General features: G+C 44.1%; 1 protein-coding gene across 2 annotated transcripts in view; it reads right to left on the reverse strand.

The window, feature by feature from the left end:
* DSTYK (dual serine/threonine and tyrosine protein kinase) overlaps positions 1–27318 on the reverse strand; it is a 46825-nt gene that overhangs the window by 11808 nt on the left and 7699 nt on the right. Inside the window, exons 2-5 of one of the 2 annotated variants that reach the window (XM_030220793.1) lie at positions 20227–20235; positions 13501–13889; positions 2627–3284; positions 127–362 (exon numbers count right to left, since the gene is read on the reverse strand). In XM_030220793.1, coding sequence (XP_030076653.1) covers positions 127–362; positions 2627–3284; positions 13501–13889; positions 20227–20235 — 1292 coding nt within the window. The remainder of the gene's footprint in view (positions 1–126; positions 363–2626; positions 3285–13500; positions 13890–20226; positions 20236–27318) is intronic. The other variant, XM_030220794.1, reaches the window with a different exon arrangement.

Consider the following 27318-nt stretch of genomic DNA (forward strand, 5'->3'; position numbering starts at 1 on the left):
GTCCACATCGTACTGTCTTAGCAACACAGAGAGTGGGTTTTTTTGTTTTGTTTTTTTAAGTATATACTGGTTTACCACCTCCTGAGCTCAGTGCTTCACTACTGCCACTCTATACTCTGGTCGTACCTGTTTGAGATGGTTGCTTGTCAAGTGCACAGAGGACTCCAGCTGCGACTTCTCCAGGCTCTCCAGGCATCGCTCTAGTGTCCCAACAAAGCTTTCCCTCAGATAATCCATTGAACTGATCAGCTTGTTAGCTACAGCTTGGTTTAAGTGAGAAATGATCAGATCCTGGATCTGCCTGATACAGCATTTAATGTCCCGTGTGCTAATTGGTTCTCCGTTCTCTGGAATAATGATATCTGTTGGAAGGTATGTAAATAAATCAATGAGTGCATTAATCAGGGTATGACGTAAGCCCCAGAATTCAAAGATGCATACCTTATTAGAAGAGCAAGATGAGATACACCAGGACTAGAACAGAAGTCAGAATAAGACAGGCTATGATAAGCAACGCACACCACCGCTTTGAAGCAGCAAATCTGACCTCACTTGACTGCTGGTAAAGCTGATCCACAGTCCTCAATGTATCTAATTGATTAGAGAATGACGCAGGGACAGGGACAGAACCCATGAGGACAGGGACAAACTTTGTCCTCGTGTCACTTTCTACTTTGAAGCCTGTTAATGAACTGGATTGTTATTTATGTTTGCTTGTTTTTCCAAAAAAATAAAATATTTGTCATCTGCATCATTCAAACATGCTGGCCATAGCTAGCAAAATTTGCATGGGGGGGATCCTGTCCACCCTGCTACCAGCACATCTTCTAAGAGGACATCTTCTATTGCAGGAGGGACTGTGGAAGGCAGGAGAGCTAGACTGAACCCTGAGATTATTGACGACTTCTTATTCATCCACAAATCCACTCATGGCAGGCTCAATACGGCTTACATGGGGCAATGGAGGGTTAAGTGACTTGCCCAGAGTCACAAGGAGCTGCCTGTGCCTGAAGTGGGAATTGAACTCAGTTCCCCAGGACCAAAGTCCACCACCCTAACCACTAGGCCACTCCTCCACTGTTACTACTATTAGAGATTCTACAAGGAATGTTGCTATTCCACTAGCAACATTCCATGTAGACGTCGGCCCTTGCAGATCACCAATGTGGCCGCGCAGGCTTCTGCTTCTGTGAGTCTGACGTCCTGCACATACGTGCAGGGCGTCAGACTCACAGAAACAGAAGCCTGCGCAGCCTTCTACATGGAATGTTGCAACATTCCATGTAGAATCCCCAATAGCAGCAACATTCCATGTAGAATCTCCAATAGTATCTATTTTATTTTTGTTACATTTGTACCCCGCGCTTTCCCACTCATGGCAGGCTCAATGCGGCTTACATGGGGCAATGGAGGGTTAAGTGACTTGCCCAGAGTCACAAGGAGCTGCCTGTGCCTGAAGTGGGAATCAAACTCAGTTCCTCAGTTCCCCAGGACCAAAGTCCACCACCCTAACCACTAGGCCACTCCTCCACTGTTGCTACTATTTGAGATTCTACATGGAATGTTGCTATTCCACTAGAAGTCGGCCCTTGCAGATCACCAATGTGGCCGCGCAGGCTTCTACATGGAATGTTGCAACATTCCATGTAGAATCTCCAATAGTAGCAACATTCCATGTAGAATCTCAGTAGTAGCAACATTCCATGTAGAATCTCCAATAGTAGCAACATTCCATGTAGAATCTCCAATAGTATCTATTTTATTTTTGTTACATTTGTACCCCGCGCTTTCCCACTCATGGCAGGCTCAATGCGGCTTACATGGGGCAATGGAGGGTTAAGTGACTTGCCCAGAGTCACAAGGAGCTGCCTGTGCCTGAAGTGGGAATCGAACTCAGTTCCTCAGTTCCCCAGGACCAGAGTCCACTGCACTAACCACTAGGCCACTCCTCCACTAATGGTACTTCATAGGGTGTATTTCTCCCTTCTAGGGCATATAGAACGGGTTGTATTTTATACCCCTGGACATTTTAACAGGGTGGATTAGCATTCCTTGGGGTAGTAGAAATCAGCTGTTGTTGGGGTTGGAAGGGTAGAGGGTGGTGGTGGTGGGAGGGTTTATTATAGCTGCTTATTGTTATTGTTTTCTATTTGTAATTTATACATATTGTTCCTTTTTATAATAAAAAGATTTAAATATAAAATCATAAGTGTTCGAGGCTTCTGCAGATGAGAACAGAGCCCACAAGGACAATGCGGGGATGGAGACAGGGCCTGCGGGGGGGGGGGGGGGGGAAGGGGTGGGGACAAATTTTATCCCTGGGTCATTCTCCAATTGTGATGCTAAACACCCAAACCTCAAACTGCTCATTTGAAAGTTATGCATTACAGAATCAAAGTATGTGCTATCGTGGACCGCTATTAAATGGACTTGGAAAAATTCCGCATTTTTAGGTGTAACTTGTCTGGAATGTTTTTACGTTTGGGGAGCGTGCCAGGTGCCCTTGACCTGGATTGGCCACTGTCGGTGACAGGATGCTGGGCTAGATGGACCTTTGGTCTTTCCCAGTATGGCACTACTTATGTACTTATGTAAGCAGAGCACAACTGCATTTAAGCAGTCTGACCTTTGAACTCCATGGTGGCAGCATCCTCCAGCAACTCCTCCTTCATGCAGTTGAGGGTCTCTACAATCATCTCCTTCATCTCCTCCTGCTTGATATCAGCAATACTCATTAGGGACTCAAAGAGCTCATTCTCTTTGCTTCGGGTGTACTCCAGCCGCTTGGGGGTGATCTGCAAGTCCCGCTGCATGTCAAATGCTTGATTGATAAAGATATCCAGCCAGTGGCAGTGGACTCTGTTCAGGGCTGTGGCCTCGTTCACTAGGCGCTGTTGCAGCACCTGCTTGGAGAAGAGGCACAGGCGTCGCAGCTGCTCAAACTGTTCCACCAGCAGGCTACACGGCTCGCCTCCAGGAACGGAAGTCGCGCTGCTGCTCTTTAAGTAACCCAGGTCCTGCAGCTGATAGTACAGAAGGGAACGCTCACTCTCGGGTTCCCTGGGAGCAATCAACTCCGAGTCAAAAGATGGAACTTTAAGGAAGAAAATCGGGAGAGAAGAGAACTTCTCTTCAATGCCCTTAAGTTCGTTTTCATCTACTTCGGACAGCTTATCCTTGCAGATAGCAAACATTACAACTGGCTGGATGTGGGGAAGATAACTGTCCAAAGTGTCCTCAGCTGTCTGAAATCCTCGACAAGGTGATACCACAATGTCCACTTCCTAGAGAGGGAAAGGCAACAGTAGAGCTGTGTTAACGCTGGCTTTGAGTGCTTAATGTGCCACATGTGAAGAAACACCACAATATGCATCAGTTAACCCAATCAAGATGAAGGTATTGAAAATAAATTTTATCCACTCAAAAGTTTAGTCCGTAATTAATGAGGAAAGTAAACCTTAAAGAACTGAAGCTTATTAGTCCACACCAGAGCCTGTCCACTCAGTTGCCTATGCTCCAGCATTCTAGACAATTGCCTTGAACAAAACAATGAACCCAAAAAATTCTGGAGACTGTACTTTAGGACACAATGACCAAGGAGTCAACACTGTAGTACGAGCTGTGTCACCTGAAAACATCCCCTGTCCCAACCAAGTCATAATCAAGCACAGGGCATGCTCTCCACGCAACACTAAAACTCATAGGACTACTGAGTACTGTACTGTCACCGTGTCAGTATTACATATTTTCTGGCAAGAATCCAGTTGAGCTCTCAGTGTATATGCTAAAAACTGCCAATTTTTACCCACATTAGGCTTTATAAAGGTGTGAATGTGCAAATTTAAAGACTGTTTTAACAAATCTGATTAAAATGATTAAAACTTGTAAAAAAAAAAATCTCAAAGCTCAATAAAATTAATCCTTTAAGGCAAGGCTCTTCCTGAATATCTGAGATCAAATCTAAGCTAAAATGAATTCTAGACCAGTATTTGGGGAACCTATTTAATGATATTTCTTAACTACCTTTATGAAGTAAGTAGGGATCGATTGTGTCAGTTTTCAATCTAGATCCACAACTACAAGATCTACACAAACACGAGAGAGTCCCTGCTTGACAAACAGGACAAATCCGGGATTCAGGAGTTACACTTATGGGAATGATTAACACCATAGATAAGAAACAAGTGAATAAGGGGTTAAGAGTTAAAAGCCATCTTTAAAAGGTAGGCTTTTAGCCTGGTTTGAATAGTGTCGGAGATGCAGAATGACATCCCGACTCAGGAAGTCTTTTCCAGGGCTACAGTGAAACAAGTTGGATGGAACAGAGTCCGGTGTTAGCAGCAGAGAAGAGAAGGATACAGATAAGAGTGACTTTCCTGATGAACAGTTCCTGGGGAGGGATGTAGAGAGAGAGAGGTGAGAAGAGATATTGAGGAGCTGCAGAATGAATGCACTTGTAAGTCAGTAAAAGGAGTCTATGTGGGAATGGAGTCAATGAAGTGACTTGAGAGGGATTATATGAGTAGCAACAACAGAGGAAGACAAATTGTGCAGTAGAATTTTATAGGTTGAAGGGGGAGAGATGTGAGGAGCAAAGCACATTAATCTAAACAAGAGGGGGAGAGTGGATAAGAGTTTTGGTAACGTGCTTGGAAAGGAAGGAATGAATGTTGGTGATATCTGAAAGAAATAAAGTTTTAGCAGACTGTTGGATATGTATATTTCAACATTTTTATTATTGATAATTCAACAACTTTAACATTCCATAGTTCAAGTTTGTTTTTGATTTACAAATATCACAATTTAGCAATATGTCAGTATCATATATATTTTCCCATTTTGTTGGATATGTATAAAGAAAGAGGAAAAACATAACACGCCAATTTTTAGAAAGGGTTCCAGGGGAGATCCGGGAAATTACAGACTGGTAAGCCTGATTTCAGTGCCAAAGAAAATAATGGAAACTATTATAAAGAATAAAATTATAGAACACTTAGACAAACATGGTTTAATAGGACAGAGTCAGCATGGCTTCAGCCAAGGGAAGTCTTGCTTCACCAATCTGCCTCATTTCTTTGAAGGCCTGAACAAACGTGCATAAAAGTGAGCAGGTGGATGTAGTGTATCTAGATTTTCAGAAATCGAAGATACTTACCTGTAGCAGGTATTCTCCGAGGACAGCAGGCTGATTGTTCTCACATGTGGGTCAGCGTCCATGGCGGCTCAGGAACGGAGATTTTTCCAATAAAATCCACAAAGTTTTGCAACAGCCTCCAGAGCATGGGACGGACGCACTGCGCATGCGCGGCCATCTTCCCGGCCGCGCGCCTCCATTCCCGCCTCAGTTATATCAAAAGCAAAGAAAGAATAAAAAAAACAACTCCAAAGGGGAGGTGGGCGGGTTGGTGAGAACAATCAGCCTGCTGTCCTCTGAGAATACCTGCTACAGGTAAGTAACTTCGCTTTCTCCGAGGACAAGCAGGCTGCTTGTTCTCACATGTGGGGTATCCCTAGCCCCCAGGCTCACTCAAAACAATGAATAATGGTCAATTGGGCCTCGCAACGGTGAGGACAAAACAAAGATTGACCTACGAAGAAACATCTGAGAGTGCAGCCTGGGGGGGGGGGGGGGGGGTGGAGTTGGATTCTACACCCCAAACAGATTTACTGCCCAAACCGACTGTTGTGTCGGGAATCCTGCTGAAGGCACTAATGAGAGGTGAATGTGTGGACTGATGACCACGTCACAGCCTTGCAAATCTCTTCTATAGTGGGTTTTTTTTTTTTGGTACTGGAAAAAAGACAGACAAAAAAGGCAATGTAAAACAAAAAGAAAGCGCTAAAGAACAACGCGAAGGACGCCTAAGTCTTTTCTTGGGCCTGAGGGAGAGAGACCGACACGCAGCCACTCTCCACCTCGGAAAAAGAAAAATTGAGGCAGGAAGATGGCCACGCATGCGCAGTGCGTCCGTCCCGCGCTCTGGAGTCTGTCGCAAAACTTTGTGGATTTTACTGGAAAAATCTCAGTTCCTGGGCCGCCGTGGACGCCGACCCACATGTGAGAACAATCAGCCCGCTTATCCTCGGAGAAAGCTTTTGACAAAGTTACTCATGAGTGACTCCTGAGAAAATTAGAGAGTCATGGGATAGGAGGCAATGTCCTTCTGTGGAGTAGGAATTGGTTATTGGACAAAAAATAGAGTAGGCTTAAATGGCCATTTTTCTCAATGGAGGAGGGTGACTAGTGGAGAGCTGCAGGGATGTGTACTACATAAGTACTGGGACCGATTTAACACACTTATAAATGATCTGATTAAATTTGCAGTTACAAAACTATACAAAATTGTCAAACGCATGTGGATTGTGAAAAATTGCAGGAAGACCTTAGGAAACTGGAAGACTGGCCAACCAATGATAGATGAAATTTATTGTTGCACAAATACAAAGTGATGCACATTGGGAAGAATAATCCATCACAGTTACCGATGCTAGGGTCCACCCTAGAAGTTAGCACTGAAGAAAAAGATCTAGGTATCCCTGTATACAAGAACCTGAAAGTTTCTGCCCAGTGTGCGGCAGAAGACAAAAAAGAAGCAGGATGCTAGGAATTATTAGGAAAGGGATGCAAAATAAGACCAAGATTGTTATAATGCATCTGTATCGTTCCATGGTGCGACCTCGCCTTGAGTCTAGTGTTCAATTCTGGTCACCGTATCTCAAAAAAGAAATAGTGGAATTAGGAAAGGTTCAAAGAAGAGTGACCAAAATGATAAAGGGGATGGAACTCCTCCCATATAAGTAAAGGCTAAAGAGGTTAGGGCTCTTCAGCTTGGAAAAGAGATGGCTGGGGGGGGGGGGGGGGGGGGGGGGGTATGTTTAATGTCTACAAAATCCTGAGTGGTGTAGAACGAGTAGAAGTGATTTGATTTTTCACTCTTTCAAAAAGTGAAAAGACCAGGGGACATTCAATGAAATCTCATGCAAATACTTTTAATAGGAGGAAATATTTTTTCAAAGAATAGTTAAGCTCTGGACCTCGCTGCTGGAGAATGTGGTAACAGCGGTCAGCATATCTAGGTTTAAAAAAATGTTTGGACAAGTTCCTGGAGGAAAAAGTCCACAGTGTTACTGACATGGATATGGAGGAAGCCACTGCTTGTCCTGGGCTTGGTAGCATGGAATGTTGCTCCTAATTGGGTTTCTACCAGATACTTGTTACCTGGATTGGCCACTATTGGAAGCAGGATACTGGACTAAATGAACCACTGGTCTTACCCAGTATGGCTAATCCTTATGTCCTCATGTTTTCAATTGCTTAAAATAATAAGCAACAATTAATGGCCGCCGAGGCAGCCCATTCCAGGCAAACCTTGGCCAGGTCAGGTGCAGTTTTCACCCCTCCAGTGTTGTTTATACCTTGGCCTGCTTTGGTCCGTTTTTGGTCTGCCCACCACTCTGCTGGTCTGGCTTTTGCAGACTGTTTGCCTACGATTTCTGGGATCACAGCAATGCCAGGAAATAGTGTTTCACTTCTGTTACAAAAATTACATAGGCTCTTGGTTCATTTTTCTATTAAATGTTTATCAGCACTTAAATTTCACATGATCTAAGCAAAAAAAAAAATCACAACACACAGGAAGGCAAATTTAAATACCACAAGTTAAAATGAATGCCTTACTCACCTGAGAAAACAGTTTACATGTTTCTGAAATGCTGATACCCAAAACACTTTAGGTTTTGCCCTACTTACTCTTCCTGAATAACGCACTGTCATACTTGTGTGGTATTTCATAGTCAGCTCTCCACAAAAATTATGTTTACCTACCTCAACTGAATCAGATTAGTTAACGGCAAAGAAAGGTTTGGCGACTACTTATGACAGTTCTGCAAAGGATTTAACAGGACAGCTACTAGGGTTTCTGGCACCTTCCTGCAACCTACAAATTGGCACCTTCCAACCATCACCCCCTTTCTCTTCCCCTCACCAGCAGCTTCTCTTACCTCTCTCTCCACTACCCTCCTACCTACCTCATCCAGCCATGACCTTCTTCCTATCCCCTGTCCAAATTATGTCCCCCTTCTCCCATCCAGCATTTCCCTTCAAACCTATCACCCTCCCTTCTGCTGCCACCACCATACCTCTCTGGGCCCATGGCAGCAATGAATGTAGTAATCACAAGTGGCCCCTCAGTGCTTTTAAAGCCCATGAGCTCGCAGTCGCAGTGGCCCTGCCCCCTCCATCCAGTACTTGACATGTCAGAGGGGGCAGGGCCGTTTTAAGCGCACAGGCTCTAAGGCTCTTTGGTGCTTGCTGCGATTGCTGCTATGGGCCTGAGGCAAATAGAAAGGATGGAGAAGGAAAAAAATTCAGCCCAGGCCCTGTGGTCTGATGCCTTTCCTACTGCTCCCTCAGGGCCAGTAAAAGCTTTTGGGGGCCCCCCTTCCATGCAGTGCTTACCAGGTTGTCCTGGCTCTGCTTTACAAGCATCAGAACATTTAATTACAGCATAACTCTAGACCTTCCCAGCAATGGTAAAAGGCGGCTGGCTATATGCATGCACCTAGACTGGATATAGCACCTCAGACACGTTATATACAACGTAAAAGTCTGTTCTGAAGTACTTTCAAAATATTTCAATACAAATTGGGGAGGGGGAGGGGGGTTAATGATAGGTGAGCTAACTTCCTCAAAAGGGATTTAAAAAAAAAAGGTGCTTCCCCACAGTCAGCCAGGTTTTTAAATATCCATGCTGAATACGTTATTTCCACTGGAGATATGGAAGACCAATTGTGGGGTCCCCAGGGTAGGCATGAAAAGCCCTGGAATAGAACCTAAGCCAAAACTAGTTGTACACCAACCACCCAAGCTATTTGGGTTATCTACAGTCTTTACATACAACCTTGAGACACGAACCACCCAAGGTCTGCTAAGTTCTAACATACTAGCATGCTATGCAGTGACATGAAGTTCACATTAAGCCCCTGCCCCTGATTGGAGAGGTCCAACTCAGAAAATCTATGAGCAGCTGTAACTGGGCCCCTTGCATTGCAGAGGCCATGTGAGTAGAATTCATACACCTCACCCTGTGGTGAAAGGACAGTTGTGAAATCTCGTGCCTTCATATTTACAGACGGCAGATAAGAGCAGCAATGTGGCCTGAGCTGTACCTGCCACTTCATGGTTAGAAGTAAGCAGGACTCTCCAGAAGGAAGAGGATGTAACCAGAGGCAGATTACTGGGTAAGGAGAAACAAGATTGAAGTTTATCTACTTTATTTTCAGACACCAAAGCAACAAATTAAAATGCAACAGATGCAAAATTACTGGTCGACTTCAGTTCATGTGTGCAGAATTACCTAGATTGCTAGGCTGTATAGAGAGAGGAGTGACCAGCAGAAGAAAGGAGGTTTTAATGCCCCTGTATAAGACGTTGGTGAGGCCCCACCTGGAGTATTGTGTTCAGTTTTGGAGGCCGTATCTTGCGAAGGATGTTAAAAAAATGGAAGCGGTGCAAAGAAAAGCTACGAGGATGGTATGGGATTTACGTTCCAAGACGTATGAAGAGAGGCTTGCTGACCTGAACATGTACACCCTGGAGGAAAGGAGGAACAGGGGTGATATGATACAGACGTTCAAATATTTGAAAGGTATTAATCCGCAAACGAATCTTTTCCAGAGATGGGAAGGCGGTAGAACGAGAGGACATGAAATGAGATTGAAGGGGGGCAGACTCAGGAAAGATGTCAGGAAGTATTTTTTCACGGAGAGGGTGGTGGACGCTTGGAATGCCCTCCCGCGGGAGGTGGTGGAGATGAAAACGGTAACGGAGTTCAAACATGCGTGGGATATGCATAGAGGAATCCTGTGCAGAAGGAATGGATCCTCAGAAGCTTAGCTGAAATTGGGTGGCGGAGCAGTTGGGGGGAAGAGGGGGTGGTGGTTGGGAGGCGAGAATAGGGGAGGGCAGACTTATACGGTCTGTACCAGAGCCGCTGATGGGAGGCGGGACTGGTGGTTGGGAGGCGGGAAATACTGCTGGGCAGACTTATATGGTCTGTGCCCTGAAAAGGACAGGTACAAATTCAAGGTAAGGTATACACATATGAGTTTGTCTTGGGCAGACTAGATGGACCATGCAGGTCTTTTTCTGCCGTCATCTACTATGTCTACCTAGCTGTACACTCCAGCAACAGCAGAGCCAGATCTGAGAAATACAGCTATTCAGCTCTGTACATACAGGGCCACAGAACATTGACTATGCCCAGTCTAAGCACACACTTCCCCTGTCAATACAGCAGTGGACCAAGCAAACCATTAGCACAGAACCAAAAGGCAGGGGGTGGAAGATACTTAGAAATCTTCCACAGAAATGGAAATCTGTCCCAGAGGAAGCCAAGCCCATCCGATTCTCAGGACTCCTCGTGCATATTTTTTTTTTTTGTTACATTTGTATCCCGCGCTTTCCCACTCATGGCAGGCTCGATGCGGCTTACATGGGGCAATGGAGGGTTAAGTGACTTGCCCAGAGTCACAAGGAGCTGCCTGTGCCTGAAGTGGGAATCGAACTCAGTTCCCCAGGACCAAAGTCCACCACCCTAACCACTAGGCCACTCCTCCACTGTTGCTACTATTTGAGATTCTACATGGAATGTTGCTATTCCACTAGCAACATTCCATGTAGAAGTCGGCCCTTGCAGATGACCAATGTGGCCGCGCAGGCTTCTACATGGAATGTTGCTAGTGGAATAGCAACATTCCATGTAGAATCTCCAATAGTAGCAACATTCCATGTAGAATCTCCAATAGTGGCAACATTCCATGTAGAATCTCCAATAGTAGCAACATTCCATGTAGAATCTCCAATAGAAGCAACATTCCATGTAGAATCTCCAATAGTATCTATTTTAGTTTTGTTACATTTGTACCCTGCACTTTCCCACTCATGGCAGGCTCAATGCGGCTTACATGGGGCAATGGAGGGTTAAGTGACTTGCCCAGAGTCACAAGGAGCTGCCTGTGCCTGAAGTGGGAATCCAACTCAGTTCCCCAGGACCAAAATCCACCACCCTAACCACTAGGCCACTCCTCACTACATTTTTACATATTTTTACATTCTTGTAAACCCCCTAGTCGTGGAGCAGGTAAATTTGAATAATTGAAGAAATAAATATATGAGTGTCACAGTTTTAAATAGGGTTCCCAAATAAACTCCACACAACCAAGGGATTTAGCAAAAAAAAATATATTAAAGGTTTTATTAAAGGGTAAAATGAATAGAGGGTAAAGTAAATAGAAACACTTGTTGGTTATGTTTCTTAAATGTTGGTACCAATTTTTACAGTTTGATGGTATTAAATAAAATTAGTGCAAGATGTTAAATGCTTTGAGATAAGTTACAAAGGAAATAAAGGCAATAACAATTTTAAATCTACAATCACAGTCACCAAGAATCACAGTTATCAAGGATCACATCTATCAAGACCCCAACTCCACATCTGCAGTAACCCAAAACATCCCACACATGTACACAGCACTAATTAGTGTGCTCAGATCTGATATATATAGTTTTCAGTTTCACCACAGATTCACTACAGAATCTGCATGCAGTAGAGCACCACAAATTGTGCATCTTCAGTGGTACCTCCAGAACAAGTTTTGTAACCACTGATGTCAACGAGGCATAGCTGGGCTGTTTGACCAGTGTTCTCAGGACCCAACAAAAGATCTGCCTCAGATTTTACAGCCCAAATACAAACCCCACTTCTGTGCAGCTGAAGTCTGCAAGCACTCCTTTCATTTCTGCCACCTCTGTTCTAATGAATTATTTGTTTTCCTCCAAGTCATCCCAAATATAGCACAAGGCAGACAAAGCAACCTTTGTCACCATCATGAGAAATCCGCACAGAGGCTGTGAACAGCTGAGCCCAGCTATCTAGCTCCCAGTTGACCTACATAAATCAAATGTATTCCTTGATGTTAGGTACTTTGCTCGCACTCCTACAAACCCAGACCCAAATTGGAGTGGTGCTGAGCACCGATTGAGGAAAGAGGTGGAGCCAAAGTCTACCGTATTACAAGATCTTAGACCATTTCTCAATATCAAGGCATTGAAAGGTTCATGCTCTTCCTTGGCTTTCTATCAAGGAACGTTTTGCCTTTAAGATCTGCACCTTGATTCATAGGATTATTTACGGTGAAGTTCCTGGATACATGTTATATTTAATAGATCTACCATTCAGAAATAGTTCCAGTTCTCGATCCTACTTAATCTTACATTACCCAGATTGTAATGGCCTCAAGTACAAATCTACCTACGCGTCCAGTTTCTCCTTCTTGGGAACACAACTATGGAATGCACTGCCTAAATCCTTAAGATCAACTCAGAATCATCTAGACTTCAGGAAACTATTGAAGACCACCCTGTTCAAGAAGGCCTACCTTCCAGACGTTACTTAGTTTATTTAATATCTGTTACAGCAAATATATGGACCTTGATAATTTTCTTTTATATTTTATTATCTTGTTTTAGACGATACGTTTACGATCACAATTTTTACTACGACATTGTTTATTATGACATTGCTTATTGATATTGTAGCATACCCTTGTTATTGTGTAAGCCTGCAACTAGTGGGAAAATGTGGGGTATAAATGTGTTAAATAAATAAAATAACTAGATTATAGTAAATTTGTTAGGAGTTTCCCCTTTCAAGCGTTACACCTACAGTGATAGCAAAACAGAGAAGCCTGACTGCTGTATTTTGCAAAGTTTTCCCTGATTTCATGCTAAGTTCTACATTTTGATTTTAGCTCCATTTATAAAATGTTGAACTACAAGGAATAACCAAAGCGTAGCTAATCTTTGCATGCCAACCTTTCACCTACTCTTCCACCTTCCAGAATGAGACCTGTCTTTACCCCTAACAAACTTTCAGAAGGCCGATTCCACTGGAACATATGTTGGAAGGCAAAGGTCTGGCCAAGATTTCTCAGGCCTTTCATCCCTTTTGTCCTGTTTCTTTATTGGTCTTGGTAAAATGCTATTACATCAATTTCCCTTTCCTATCGTGACCCCTAATTGCATTTCCAGTGCACCTCCTGTTATGAAAAACTAATTATACACTGCAATGATGCCCAAGTTTGTTCTAATGTCAGTATATCTTAAAAAAATTAAAATAAATGCACTCTCTTAATGTACTGAGACCATCCATGCTAAAACAATTTGATCAAGATCACACAGTGGTTGACCAGTTCCTGCTGAGGGAGCCCTGCGTGTTTCAGCACTATAATCTCTTATCTTAATTGTAGCCTCAAACTGTCCTACACTGAACGGACTTTTGATTTTACCCTCCTCCTTTTAACTTATCTTATAAAATTTTAAAATGTAAAACTGCTCTGAAAGTTTTACTTAAGGGTGGAATACGGAACTTAATAAACCTGATGACTCAGGAGTTCAAAGATTCACTCTCAGACTCATAAAGAGAACAGCTAATCACTTACCTGCAGGAGCGAGTGGGGCAGAGTCACCTCCAGCTCTGCCAGTCTGTGTGCAGGGTCCTCGTCCTCATGGATTTCGAGGTCCTCTTCCGGTATAGTGACCCAGTGCCCTTGATTGGCTGCCATTAGGTGTACTAGTTCATACTGCTGGGGCAGTGCTAGGCTAACCTGCGTCTGCTTCCCGTGTTTGAAGCGGATTCGCCGTCTGGTACAATTCTCCTCACCGGTGTGCTTGTTGGTGGGTAGAAGCCGGCTGCCCAGAAGTGCATTAAGAACTTGACAGCGGGCATTGCAGGTTTGCCCCAGTATAACGATACACGGGTAGCAGTGGTTCACCATTAGTTTCAGGTACTCCTCCTCATGGCAAGGAATTGAAATGCAGCACTGCTGACCTGGCAAAGAAAGGACATAACAGATGATGACCAAAGAGCACCTATTCCATACCAACCGTACAATCCCTTCCTCTTCGTTAGCTCCTCCTATGCTCATCTTATGCTTTTTTTTGGCTTCAGATATATCCTCATCTCCCTCACTTCTGGAAAGAAATTATTTTATTACTCCTCATTCAGGCGGAACCCATAATTACAATTTCTGTTATAGCTGTCAAGAGATAAGCAAATGGAATTACAGAAGATCACATGAGACTGAAGAACTAGGGTTGTTTTGTTTTTGTTTTTTTACTAAGTTGTGCTGAAAAATGGCCTCCAGTAGTGTAGAAGCGTGTTTGGACGCACACAATCATTTTTCAGCACACCTGCAAAAAAGGCCTTTTTAAAATTTTTGCCGAAAATGGGCCTGTGGCAAAATGAAAATTGCCACACGTCCATTTTGGGGCTGAGGGCTAGATGCACTAAAGTCCTCGGAAGAGCTGTTCCCTTACCAATTCCATAGCGAATCGGTAGGGAACGGCCATGCATCAAGGAAATGGAACGCAAATGAGCTGCTCGTTGTAGCTCACTTGCATTCTCTATTTCCTCGGAAAACAGTGGGCCAGTCGAGCATGCACAGAGCAGCCAAGCGTTATGCTGGCTGCTCTGCGCATGCCAAAGACGTCCAAAAAGGACGTCCCTGACGAGCACTTGTTAGAGCCGCACCAATTACCACCGCCTGCATCGGGACGTGCGAGGATGCCTAACATGGACGTCCTTCACTGGAACATACAAAAAAGGATGGCCCTGAAGAGCAATTGGACGTTTTCCCCCAGATTATTTTGTGATGGGTGTTATTCTGCGAGGACGTCCAAATAAAAAAACTATTTAGACGTCCCTTTCGATTATGCTCCCCTCCAGGTCTCTCTCCGTCAATTACAGCGCGTTTAGTGGAACTGGCAAAAGTATAGAGAAGTTCAACAATAAAGGGGGATGAACACCTCCCTTATTGAGAAAAGTTTTTAAATGATATATGGCTTTTCAACTCAGACAACTTTAAAAGGGGATGTGAGATGTTTACAGGTGATGAACACGTAGCCAGAACAGTTATTGTTGCCAACACTGACTGACCAAAACAGAAGAAATCCCTCACAAACAAGAACAGCACACAACCACAGTGAAGGAGACAAAGATCACACATTACATCCCATAAAAGACTCCTAAGGAAGGCCCTTTGGCCGAAACACCGGTCCTTGTTGAGTGGGTAGAAAATGTCTCAACAATTTAGCAGAATGGGATGAAACTTGGCATGAGGGGAAAACTAAAAAAAAGTTTGTAAATGGGCCAAAACTGATTGGGGGTTCCAAAGAAATAAGCCCCCCCCCCTTCTAAAAATAAAAAATAAAACAGGCCTACTGCATTTCTGTGGGAGGAGTTCCAGCTTCTGTACCACAGAAAGAGTGAAATGCAGAAGTTACAGAACGCAGCATAGTTCAACATATGGAATTCCTTCCAAACCCTCAAACTGTCCCTACCCCCTTGCACCTGGCCCCCCCTCAAAAGTGCCACTATAGCACAGAAGCTACTCACAACTGTCTCACCGCCCTGTACACAGTTCTCACATCCAAAAACACCCAAACTACCCCACCCTTAACTTACTCCCTGCAACTGCCTCCATCTCCCAAACGAACCCTCCACAACTGCCCCGTCATCCTGTAAACTACCCCACAAACCGACAACCCCAAAAACTACCTTCCTGCCACTACCCCGCCACCCCACAAACTGCCCTACCTCCACAGCTACCCTTACTGCCTAAATTCACTGGCTTATGAGTTGCCCCTCGCTCCTGCTACCCTCTTCCCACAGACACCACCAAGCACAGAGAAAACACAAAGTACATGCAGACCTGCACAGACAGGGAACGTTTTAAATTGATTCTGATCTTGTTTTTTTCACTTGTTCATTTAGGCTAGTGATTAATGATCATTTGTCAAGAAACTTTCCGAGATGAAAACGGTAATGGAGTTCAAACATGCGTGGGATATGCATAGAGGAATCCTGTGCAGCAGGAATGGATCCTCAGAAGCTTAGCTGAAATTGGGTGGCGGAGCAGTTGGGGGGAAGAGGGGGTGGTGGTTGGGAGGCGAGGATAGGGGAGGGCAGACTTATACGGTCTGTACCAGAGCCGGTGATGGGAGGCGGGACTGGTGGTTGGGAGGCGGGAAATACTGCTGGGCAGACTTATATGGTCTGTGCCCTGAAAAGGACAGGTACAAATTGAAGGTAAGGTATACACATACGAGTTTGTCTTGGGCAGACTGGATGGACCATGCAGGTCTTTTTCTGCCGTCATCTACTATGTTACTATGAGTACTTTTTATGCTGACAATATTCAGCTGATTACTGCAAGTGAGTCATGGAATTCTCAATTTCAAGTACAACTTGAGTATAAATTAGATCAGATATCTATTTGCCTTATTGTACATAAGCTTTTTTTTTTTTTTTTTTTTAACTGAAGCTTTGTGGATCTTTAAAAAGTCAAATTTTGCCTTTTGTTCCACTAAAGTTATCCAATTCCAGTTAAAGATATTTTGTCACTAGGGGTAATTTGGGATTCAAAGTTATCTTTTGGCCCTTATCTCAAAGATTGTGAAGACCTCTTTTCTATTTGAGACAAATTAGATCGTTAAGAGATTTTTTTTTGGATAGGAGGGCAAAGAATACCTTGGTTCTGTCATGAATCTATTACTGACCTTCTCTGTTGGTGGAAGGTTCCTTCAGCTCAATTGAATCGTTTGGGTTAGTTGAAAATACAGCAATTAAACTATCTGATGCTCTGAACACACTGGTTGCCAGTGACGGCCAGAATTAGATATACAATTTCTGTGAATGGTTCATTTAGCCATTGTTACAGGTAGACCTCCAATACCTGCACTCATTAATTCCTCAACCTTTTAGAGGACTAGAGTCTTCACAAGCTCCTTTGTTTGGTTATTCTGTCCTATTCAAGGTTCTGGATTTATTCTTCTAGTAAAATATAGTTGGCACCACATTTTTGGAATACTTTGCCATTGGATTTGAGACTGGAAAATTCAACTCCAAGTCCTTGAAAACTTGACTATTTCGGCAACCTTTTGATTAGTTGATGGCTTAAAAGCCTTGAAAATTTGGTTATTAAATAGTCAGTGATTTTTGCTTGACTGTTTTTGGTATTGGAATTTAATCTTTCACCTACTTTTGTTTGCTTGTCTTGACACGAGCTCCAGGATGATGCCTGTATTGGTTGTTTTTCCCCTCCAATCACATCTCTAGGTTTTACGTTAAACATAGTCTTAAGGTTTTAGTTGTTGTGCTAACCTAATACCTTTCCTATTTGCATCTTGTCCTGTTTGAGTTTAATGTTTTATTTGCTTTTTTTTTTCCCCCAAATTGTACTTTTACTGTAAGTCACTTTGATGTTCTTGTGCTTAAAAGGTGGTATATTATAAAATAAATAAGTTCCCTATCCATTTATTCTCTTTGCAAGCTATTCTGTTAAATACAAATCAGTTTTCCTACCATTTGCTATGTGTTTCGCCAATATACTGTCATGGGCATGGCCAGGTTAAGCCCGTGTCAAGTTTTGAACATACCGTGTGCACATTTGGGGGCCTGCAAAATGTGTGCATAAGGTTAGGTTCGCCAACTCTCTGGATTTTTACAGAAGTCTGCAGAATTTTACATTAATGTGCAGACGGTAGAAGTATGGGTAGTATATCTCGACAAAAAACCTCTACCTACAGTTCACTAGTTCTTCCCTAGGCTCCCTTGTGAGTCAGCCTGCCCTGCCACCATTGTAACTAGCAGCAGAGAATGTGGGTAGAATCCAGCCAATGGGAACCTGGAAGGCAGCTCTAAGAACAGGAAGGGAAGAGGATCAAGTTAACTTATTAAAGGAAAAGTCTGGGAAAATTAAAGTACAAGTTGCCATTAATGGCAAAGAAGTGTTAAATAGAAGAATGGAGAATTTGGAAAATCAAGTGAAGGAGTAGCCTAGTGGTTAGTGCAGCGGACTCTGATCCTGGGGAACTGGGTTTGATTCCCACTGCAGCTCCTTGTGACTCTGGGCAAGTCACTTAACCCTCCACTGCCCCAGGTACAAAATAAGTACCTAAATCGCTTTGAACTTGCAAAAACCTCAGAAAGGCGGTATATCAAGTCCCATTTCCTTTCCCTTATGACATCACAATATCAGAAGTGAGCCAAGTATCAGGCAATCAAGCCATTGTGACATCACTGATGAGGTTGGCTCTTATTGGTGGAATGAGTGGAGGAGTAGCCTAGTGGTTAGTGCAGTGGACTCTGATCCTGGGGAACTGGGTTTGATTCCCACTGCAGCTCCTTGTGACTCTGGGCAAGTCACTTAACCCTCCACTGCCCCAGGTACAAAATAAGTACCTAAATCGCTTTGAACTTGCAAAAACCTCAGAAAGGCGGTATATCAAGTCCCATTTCCTTTCCCTTATGACATCACAATATCAGAAGTGAGCCAAGTATCAGGCAATCAAGCCATTGTGACATCACTGATGAGGTTGGCTCTTATTGGTGGAATGAGTGGAGGAGTAGCCTAGTGGTTAGTGCAGTGGACTCTGATCCTGGGGAACTGGGTTTGATTCCCACTGCAGCTCCTTGTGACTCTGGGCAAGTCACTTAACCTTCCATTGTCCCAGGTACAAATAAGTACCTGTATATAATATGTAAACCGCTTTGAATGTAGTTGGAAAAACAGAACGATAGTATATAAAGTCCTATTCCCTTAATCTTCGGGTGTTAAATTTTCCTATAAGTGTGGTTTCACCGTTGGAAACTGTTAAAAGATCTCTTACAGAAGTGTTAGAGTATCCTTTGGAAGCAATACCACCTATTGGAAAAATTTATTTCTTACCCAAAAGGAAGGAGGAGTCAGTATCTGTGAGAACTATGGGAACTAATTTGGATGCTTCTCTGGGTTCAGTGGATAGTTTGGACACCTCAGGAGTTATTCAGTAACATAGTAGATGACGGCAGAAAAAGACCTGCACGGTCCATCCAGTCTGCCCAACAAGATAACTCATATTTGCTGCTTTTTGTGTATACCCTACTTTGATTTGTACCTGTGCTCTTCAGGGCACAGACCGTATAAGTCTGCCCAGCACTATCCCCACCTCCCAACCACCAGCCCCTCCTCCCAACCACCGGCTCTGGCCCAGACCGTATAAGTCTGCCCAGCACTATCCTCACCTCCCAACAGCTGTGGTGGAGAGACCTAACTTGCTTGTTTCTTTTGTGTTCGAACAAGGCTTGAACTCACTGATGCGGATTTATTTTAGGACAGCTTCAAAGATGTTTGAGGGTTAAAAAATTTGGATTTTTAAAGACCTCTCCAGGGCTACCCAGGAGAAGCATATGCTATTTCTAGCAATGCGCCAAGAGAATCTCCGAGCGTAGTTTTTTAGTTGACCTTTCTTTGTAAATGTATGGTTCAGTATAATAATGAACAATATATTTTCTTTATCCCTCAACAACTGAGATCCTTTCTTAATGTGAAGAAAGTTGCCTCTGGGGCAACAGAGGTTTGACCTAAGTGCCTGATGAGATTCTTTGGAAGATAAGTCTAGTTAAATATGTTAACTGCCCGCTGTCAATCAGTTTGTACTTTGGTTTAGTTTCTTAATTATCTCCCTGCTGTTTTCTTTGATTTCCCTCCCCCCTCCTTTTGTGGGCTAACAAGAGTAGAAGTATATAGTATATTTCCTTTATTTGTAATTTGATTGTTACATTTTATGCCTCTATTCTGTATTTCCTTATGCAAGAGTGGTCTTGTATTTATATCTGAAATGACTATAACATTTAAACAAATGGATGACTATATGGTTTTGTTTTGGAGGCCGTATCTTGCTAAGGACGTAAAAAGAATTGAAGCGGTGCAAAGAAAAGCTACAAGAATGGTATGGGATTTGAATTTCAAGACGTATGAGGACAGACTTGCTGACCTGAACATGTATACCCTGGAGGAAAGGAGAAACAGGGTTGATATGATACAGACGTTCAAATATTTGAAAGGTATTAATCCGCAAACGAACCTTTTCCGGAGATGGGAAGGCGGTAGAAGTAGAGAACATGAAATTAGATTGAAGGGGGGCAGACAAGAAAAATGTCAGGAAGTATTTTTTCACGGAGAGAGTGGTGGATGCTTGGAATGCCCTCCTGCGGGAGGTGGTGGAGATGAAAATGGTAACGGAATTAAAAAATGCGTGGGATAAACATAAAGGAATCCAGTTCAGAAGGAATGGATCCTCAGAAGCTTAGCGGAGATTGGGTGGCAGAGCCGGTGGGGGGGAGGCGGGGCTGGTGGTTGGGAGGCGTGGCTACTACTAGGCAGACTTCTACGGTCTGTGCCCTGAAAATGGCAGATACAAATCAAGGTAAGGTTATACACAAAAAGTAGCACATACGAGTTTATCTTGTTGGGCAGACTGGATGGACCGTACAGGTCTTCTCTGTCGTCATCTACTATGTTACAATGCTTTGTTTTTTTAAAAACCCACCTTGGTCAAAGTGAGGGACTTGAAGCACTGGGCTGAGACCCAAGGAGAATCAATGAAAAACAACAATCCTCTCTAAACAACTATTACTGGGATGATATTCTTAGCCTAATACAAAATTGAAGTTCCAGTGACGATTAACGTGCTCGTTAGAAAATGAAGAAAAAGCCCTCAGAAACCGTGGGTAAAATACCCAGGGTTTAGTGTGCGGTTATATAAACTTTTATGACACGCACCACGATTCGATCATTGGGCTAAAAAAACTTCATTCTGTAGTGAGCTTACAATTTTATAGCTTTTTTTTTATACTATATTGTTATTATTATTTTTTAATTATTTTCTAATGCATTCTTATTCTTTCCCACGTTGGAATAATCAATTCAAATATCCAATCACTAAAATGTGGTAATAAGGTATAGAATGTTGCGCTACTTAGCTTTAGAATCGGGCACTCTTCATTGTCCGTTCGTGCTGCTTAGCTTTAGAATCAGAACGGACAATGAAGAGTGCCCGATTCTAAAGCTAAGTAGCGCAACATTCTATACCTTATTACCACATTTTAGTGATTGGATATTTGAATTGATTATTCCAACGTGGGAAAGAATAAGAATGCATTAGAAAATAATCGTCACTGGAACTTCAATTTTGTATTAGGTTACTTTTTTTCTCCAGTGTTACTGCTACGTTCTATTGTTTGGTCTTATAATGATATTCTTAGCCACATAAATTGCAGATATAGGACACAATGTCATAAACAAATGGAGGTAAAGCCTCAACAGACTCCATTTTACTGGGCTCACAAGCCGTTAACTTCTAGGAGTACTTGCTGTCATCATAGGCAGAAAACCTCCACAGATCACTTTACTTTTAAAGTTCAAACACAAAAGTCAAAAACGTATCTTATACAGATGCACAATCTTTATCTTTATCATCGAAAAGGACAAACGTGCAAGGCCCAATTCACATGCTTGAGATCCAGAATCAGATGTAAGGAACCCTCCTTTCTGGGCACCACGAAATAAATGGAATATCTCTCAGAACCTCTCAGCTGGAGGAACAGGAATCACCGCCCACAAGGCCAATAGTCCCTCCAAGGTCTGATGGACGATCCTTACCTTGACAGGAAATAAGAGGAAGGCGTCTGGAAGAGAACGACAAAACTCCAGCGCATATCCATTCTTGAAAATATCTAGGACCCACTGATCTAAAGTCACATGGACCCCACCTCCAGGAAAACAGCTGCAGCCTGCCGCTGATTGGTGCAACCAGAGGCTGGGCCCCCAGATCACCATTGTGAAGCTCTGAAACTTCCAGAAACTCTGGAAGCACCATGCATCCTCCCCTTTGATTACCCTGAAAGGAAGGAAAGGACTGAAAGGCCTGGCCTCTATTCCAGTTAACTACTATGCTGGGAACCGACCCCTCAACCCGGTCGATACCTCCGTAGCTCCCAAAGGCGCCCCCTACCTCCTGAACGGGAAGCAAACTGGGACTTGCCCTCCAGAAGCAGTTGGAGAAGCTAGTTAAGAGCTTGTTGTGAGTCCAACTCATCCCCAAAAAGCAAACTGCCCTTTTAGGGGTGCTGACTCAAACAAACCTTGGAGGTCACATCTGCCGACCAATTCCGGAGCCATAGAAACAACTCTTAGCTACCACTAGAGCAAGGTTCTTCGCGGAGGAGCGGACCAAGTCGTACAGGGCATCTGAGAAAAAGACAGTGCCAAATTCCAAAATTAATGACATCCAAAGAAGACTGCAAGGAAGACTACATCAGAGAGTCTAGCAGTCAGTCAGTCCACCGAAAGCAGGCTTGAACCATGTAATCACCATAGTTGGAAGCCTATAATGCCAAAACTGAGACCTCAAAGGAGCACTTCAGGACAGGCTCCATCCAGCGAGGATCCTTAAGGGCCTCCCCACTCTTTGCTGGTATTGCCATCTTCTTGGTCACCGCCGTCACCAGAGTATCCACCTTAGGAACCTGAAAGGGCTCCAGATCCACCAGAGGGAGCTGGTAGTCACTGCCTGACCAACGCACAAAGGAGAATCCAGGATCCGTCACTCTCCACCAGCTCTCACAAATCCTTGTGGTAAGGAAAAGTCTGGGGCGGCCAGCATACCCCCTTTAAAAGCTGATTGCCCTTTCTGGTCACCAGGAGATACTCCAAAGCTTCAGAGCCCGCAGGAGCTCAGACACCACCACCACCAATTCTTGGCATCTAAAAATCTGCTCAACTGAGGGATTCTCCCCCAAAGAAACCTGACAAGGCTCGTTGGATCCCCCTGATCTGCATCCTCATACAACAGAAGCTCTGACCCGAGGGAAAGAACTTCTTCTAAGTCCTTCCCATGAGACAGTCAGGTGTTGTCACTCCAAAAGCCCCAAGAGACCCCTCACAGGGGCTTTCGGAGCCAGAGGGTCCCCCAAAGACTCCATAGAAAGGCCCCTCTTCAGGCAAAAGCCTGATATAGCAGAGCACTGATGGTCCCTCTCTCGAATTCCAGCCCTTGAGCCCCCATGAACTTAACATGGTGGACATTCCCAACAAAACCACGCCTGCATCACTACGTGTGCCTGGAGCATTCTCCCCCCGACGTGACCTCCTTACTCTGCTGGAGAGCCTTACTCGCACCCCTAACCACCAGGGCAGATGATTCCAGGTCAGGGCTCAACTCTGGCACCGCCTCCTCACAAATACATGAAAGACCGCTGTGAAAGGAGACCACGCAGCAAGCTGAATAGGCCGTACACTGGCACGCTTTCTCGGAGGTCATGCTGTATCCCGTCACTAGCTTCCTACCACGACTATGGTTTCCTGCCCAAAAATAAGCTCAGCAGCTGCAACTGGCACTCTACACGTCTCTTTTTTTTTTTTTTGCTCTCCCTCCCACCCCCACGTCACAGCATGCTCTCTTCAATCCAAGGGCCTGCCTGCAGGTACTCCCTCCCAGGCCAAACAGGGAAGAAGGCCAAGACACAGCATTCACTACAGGAGAGCAGGGGAGGGACCCAGAGACTGGAGTGTGCACACCAAAAGACACAGAGGCCCAAAGTCCGAGACCCAGTTGTGGTGCATTTTTTCTTTTAAATGATTTGTTACACAAACCATTGTTCGAAGGAGCAAAGTCTTTTTTTTTTTTTTAAATATACGGGGCAAAAACAGCATACCCAACCAAATAGGAGCAGAGCTGCGCAAACTCACCTACATCTGCTGGGAGACTGAGAAATACTGAGGTCAGGGTTGCAGTCCCTTATACAGGTGTCACTACTCAATAGTTCTGTCTCCTTCTGCTGGTAGGAGTGCATATAACCCACTTGACAAGAATGGATAAGGAAGCACTGCTGGAGTTTGAGATACTTCACATGCTCCAGACTTGGACCAAACCTTTTTCCTCCTCTATGGAGTATATGCCTGTCAAAACTACAATCTTCAGTATCCGAGCACACAATTGTACATCCCAATATCAAGTAATACTAACCATCCTCTTGCCTAACCCCCGTGGACTTTCCTATAAGCTATCCTCGGCTTCCTCCCACCCCAACAGAACTCCTTTATTAAGATCTTAAAGAAGTAAACCAACTAATTTCAAGGGTATTTGTAGGATAAAGCTACTGTGGAAATATTGTAATTTTAAAAAGGTCAACTGTCCCACATGACCATGGGAGATCTCCAGCTCCCCAATGTCCACTGTAGTTGATTAAGCAGGGGTATAACATTAGACCTGTACAACTTTGGTCACAGTCAGTGATCACGTTAATTCCCAGACACTTAAGGAGTCCTCTACCCAACATAAGTTAACCTCCCACTTATTCTGTACCACTGGTTGGGTGGGCAATGCCTCTGATTTAACAAGGCCTACAAAAGACCCAAAAGGTTTTCAATTCTGCCATTAAATTCTTAAGACAGATCTGGGGGTTCACAACACGAATCAAAATATCCACAAATGCTGATAGCTTGAAGACCCATGCTACCAATTTGACCCTCTAGCCACCCTAGGGTTACTGGACACCATGTAATCAAGGTTCTATTCAGAGAAGAAAATGTGATATGGGGGCGGGAACAACCATCTTATGCCCCGCTACAACTGAAAGTTGGGGATAGTCAACCATTTGCCACTACTACTGCATGGGGATCATGCTATAAGTTGTAGGCGTCACATCCTTAAACCACCCATTAAACCCTATTCATGCTACCACCACAGGTGCTCTCAATGAATCCAAAGGTCTTTTCTGAGGAAAAATGGCCCAAAGCAAAGGTTGTGTTACAGGTTTCTATCAAAGCTAATAAAAGCCTCATGATTTTGAACAGGTAACATCAGTTCAGCTAGTAATATGGTAAACAGCCTAGAGGAAATAGCAAAGCTCAGTGTTAATAGCTTGAGTTTGTTTTGGATGGGAGGAGGGGTAATCTCCATTAACTTAATAAAACTCTGGCCTACTTGAATGCCAAACAAGAAACAGGCAACAACATCAGCGAGGGCAGGACATGGCAGATGGAAGCATGCAGGGCCAGCGCACGCAGCGAGAATGAACTGCTGCAGGCGCTGAGGATGCCTGTACCAGCATTGGGGAGTGATGGAGATCAGAGACAGGAGCGCAGATGCTGGAATACCACAGATGACAGGGAGCTGTGGGGTAGGTGAGGAAAAAAAAAACTGTCTCATGCTCTTAAAAAATATCTCCAGGAAGATATTTGTGGTGTGTGGTTTGGGGGGGGGGGGGGGGGAGGGGCACATGCGCATGGAAGAGCTCATCCAATATGCCAAGTCTAGCTATGCCTCTGAGCTGGATGGAGAGAGGACCAAATGTGAGAGTGGGAAGAACTGTGGTGTCATGGTGGGGAGGAGGACAAGACTGAACAACGAGGGAAGGGACCTCCCAATATCTAGGATTTTGTTGGAAGAAGCAACCTAAAGTAGCATTAATCAGTTACCAATCCCCAAAAGGACACTACCTTCTACCCCATAATGATCTGAGGTGTCTGAGGGACTGTCATAACACCTGAAAATCCAACTGCACTAAAGGTTCATGTTTATCCAAACTTATTTGCTCAAATAAGGAAAAATTAATTCTTACCTGATAATGTTCTTTCCATTAGTCCCAACAGATCAATCCAGAGACTTGTGGGTTGTCTCCCTCTACCAGCAGGTGGAGATAGAGAACCTCCGAGGTTTGCTATACGTGGACCTGTGCAGCCAGCTGAACCTCAGTATGAACGATACCAAAGCAGTGGAATGGAAACAATAGAAAACTCTCTTGACATTGTCAGACCAATTGCCCAACATACTTCCACCACTTCTATATTTATTTACTTTATTTTTTAATCAAACGAAGGAACATTCAGAACGGAACCCGAAAAAAAACCTAACAACTGCAACAAAATCGCAGACAGTAAACCCGGGGGGGGGGGGGGGGGGGGGGCCTCTGGATTGATCTGTTGGGACTAATGGAAAGAAAATTATCAGGTAAGAATTAATTTTTCCTTCCATGGCGTCCTACAGATCAATCCAGAGACTTGTGGGATGTACCCAAGCAGTCCTCAAGTAGGGCGGGACACCCCCAACTCGGCAAAAATCACTGACGAGCCAAACACCACATCTTGACGAGCTGCCACATCCACCCGATAATGATGAGTGAATGTATGGACCGAAACCCATGTGGCTGCCCTGCAGATATCTTCCAGAGAAACCAAACAGGACTCTGCATAGGAGGAAGCTTGAGCTCGCGTAGCATGAGCACAAACTTGCAAAGGGGCTTGCTTGCCCAATGCCACGTATGCCGAAGAGATGGCCTCCCGCAACCAACGGGCTATGGTGGCCTTGGACGCCATATAACCCTTCTTACTGCCTCCAAAAAGGACAAACAGATGGTCAGAAAGACAAAATTCATTCGTCACCTCCAAATACCTGAGAAGAGCCCATCTCACGTCGAGGCAGCGAAGAGCCTGGAATTGCTCAGGGTAATCTTCCCGGTGGAAGGCCAGCAAATGCAGGGAGTGCCTCAAGTGGAAACGAGAAACCACCTTGGGCAAAAACGAAGGAACTGTCCTAAATGATACCCCCGCCTCCGTAAAACGCAGGAAGGGGTCTCTGCAACAAAGGGCCTGCAACTGTGAAATTCTCTGAGTGGAAGTAATGGCTACTAGAAAAAATTGCCTTCAAGGTGAGATCCTTAATCGTAATCCCCGATAAGGGTTCGAAAGAAGGATGCTGAAGCGCTTTGAGAACTAGATTAAGGTTCCAGGACGGCAGATCTGGCACGTGAGGAGGGTGCAAACTATTTACGCCCCTCAAGAAACGAACCACATCCAGGTGGGAGGTGATGGACGCCCCCTGAAGCCGGCCTCTAAAACATGCCAGAGTTGCCAACTGCACCTTAAGAGAACTCAACAAGAGGAGGCATCTGTGCAGTTTTCTCCCAAAAGCACAAAAGAAAAAAAAAAAATCACTCCCCTGTCCTGCAATCTTCTAAGTCAATAAACCTAGGTGTAAGAACATCTACCACTGAATACAAGGTGGATCACAGAAGAAAGTGAACACAGAATGTTTCCAAAGGCATCTTCCAGACCGTGTGAACCTGTAGAGCAGTTAGAAACCCAAGTGGCCCTCACAACCACAGTTCCCAGCCCAGATTTCGAAACCTGACCTGGTGACCCCGTTATTTTAGCATTCCTACAACTAAATAGAACAAAATGGGTCAAACAAAATGTGACATACTGAGTTACTCCCAAGAAAAATTCCACCCACAGATTCTTTAATGCTAAACTAGTTTTGTACATGTGAGTAAAGTATAATGTAATGTTACTACCTTCTACATTTAAATGTATACGATTTGCTATGTGCAAATTTGTTTCATGTAGTCATTGTGAAATGTGAACATCCTGAAACAC

Source organism: Microcaecilia unicolor, chromosome 12 (assembly GCF_901765095.1).
Source record: "Microcaecilia unicolor chromosome 12, aMicUni1.1, whole genome shotgun sequence".
Lineage (NCBI taxonomy): Eukaryota > Metazoa > Chordata > Amphibia > Gymnophiona > Siphonopidae > Microcaecilia > Microcaecilia unicolor.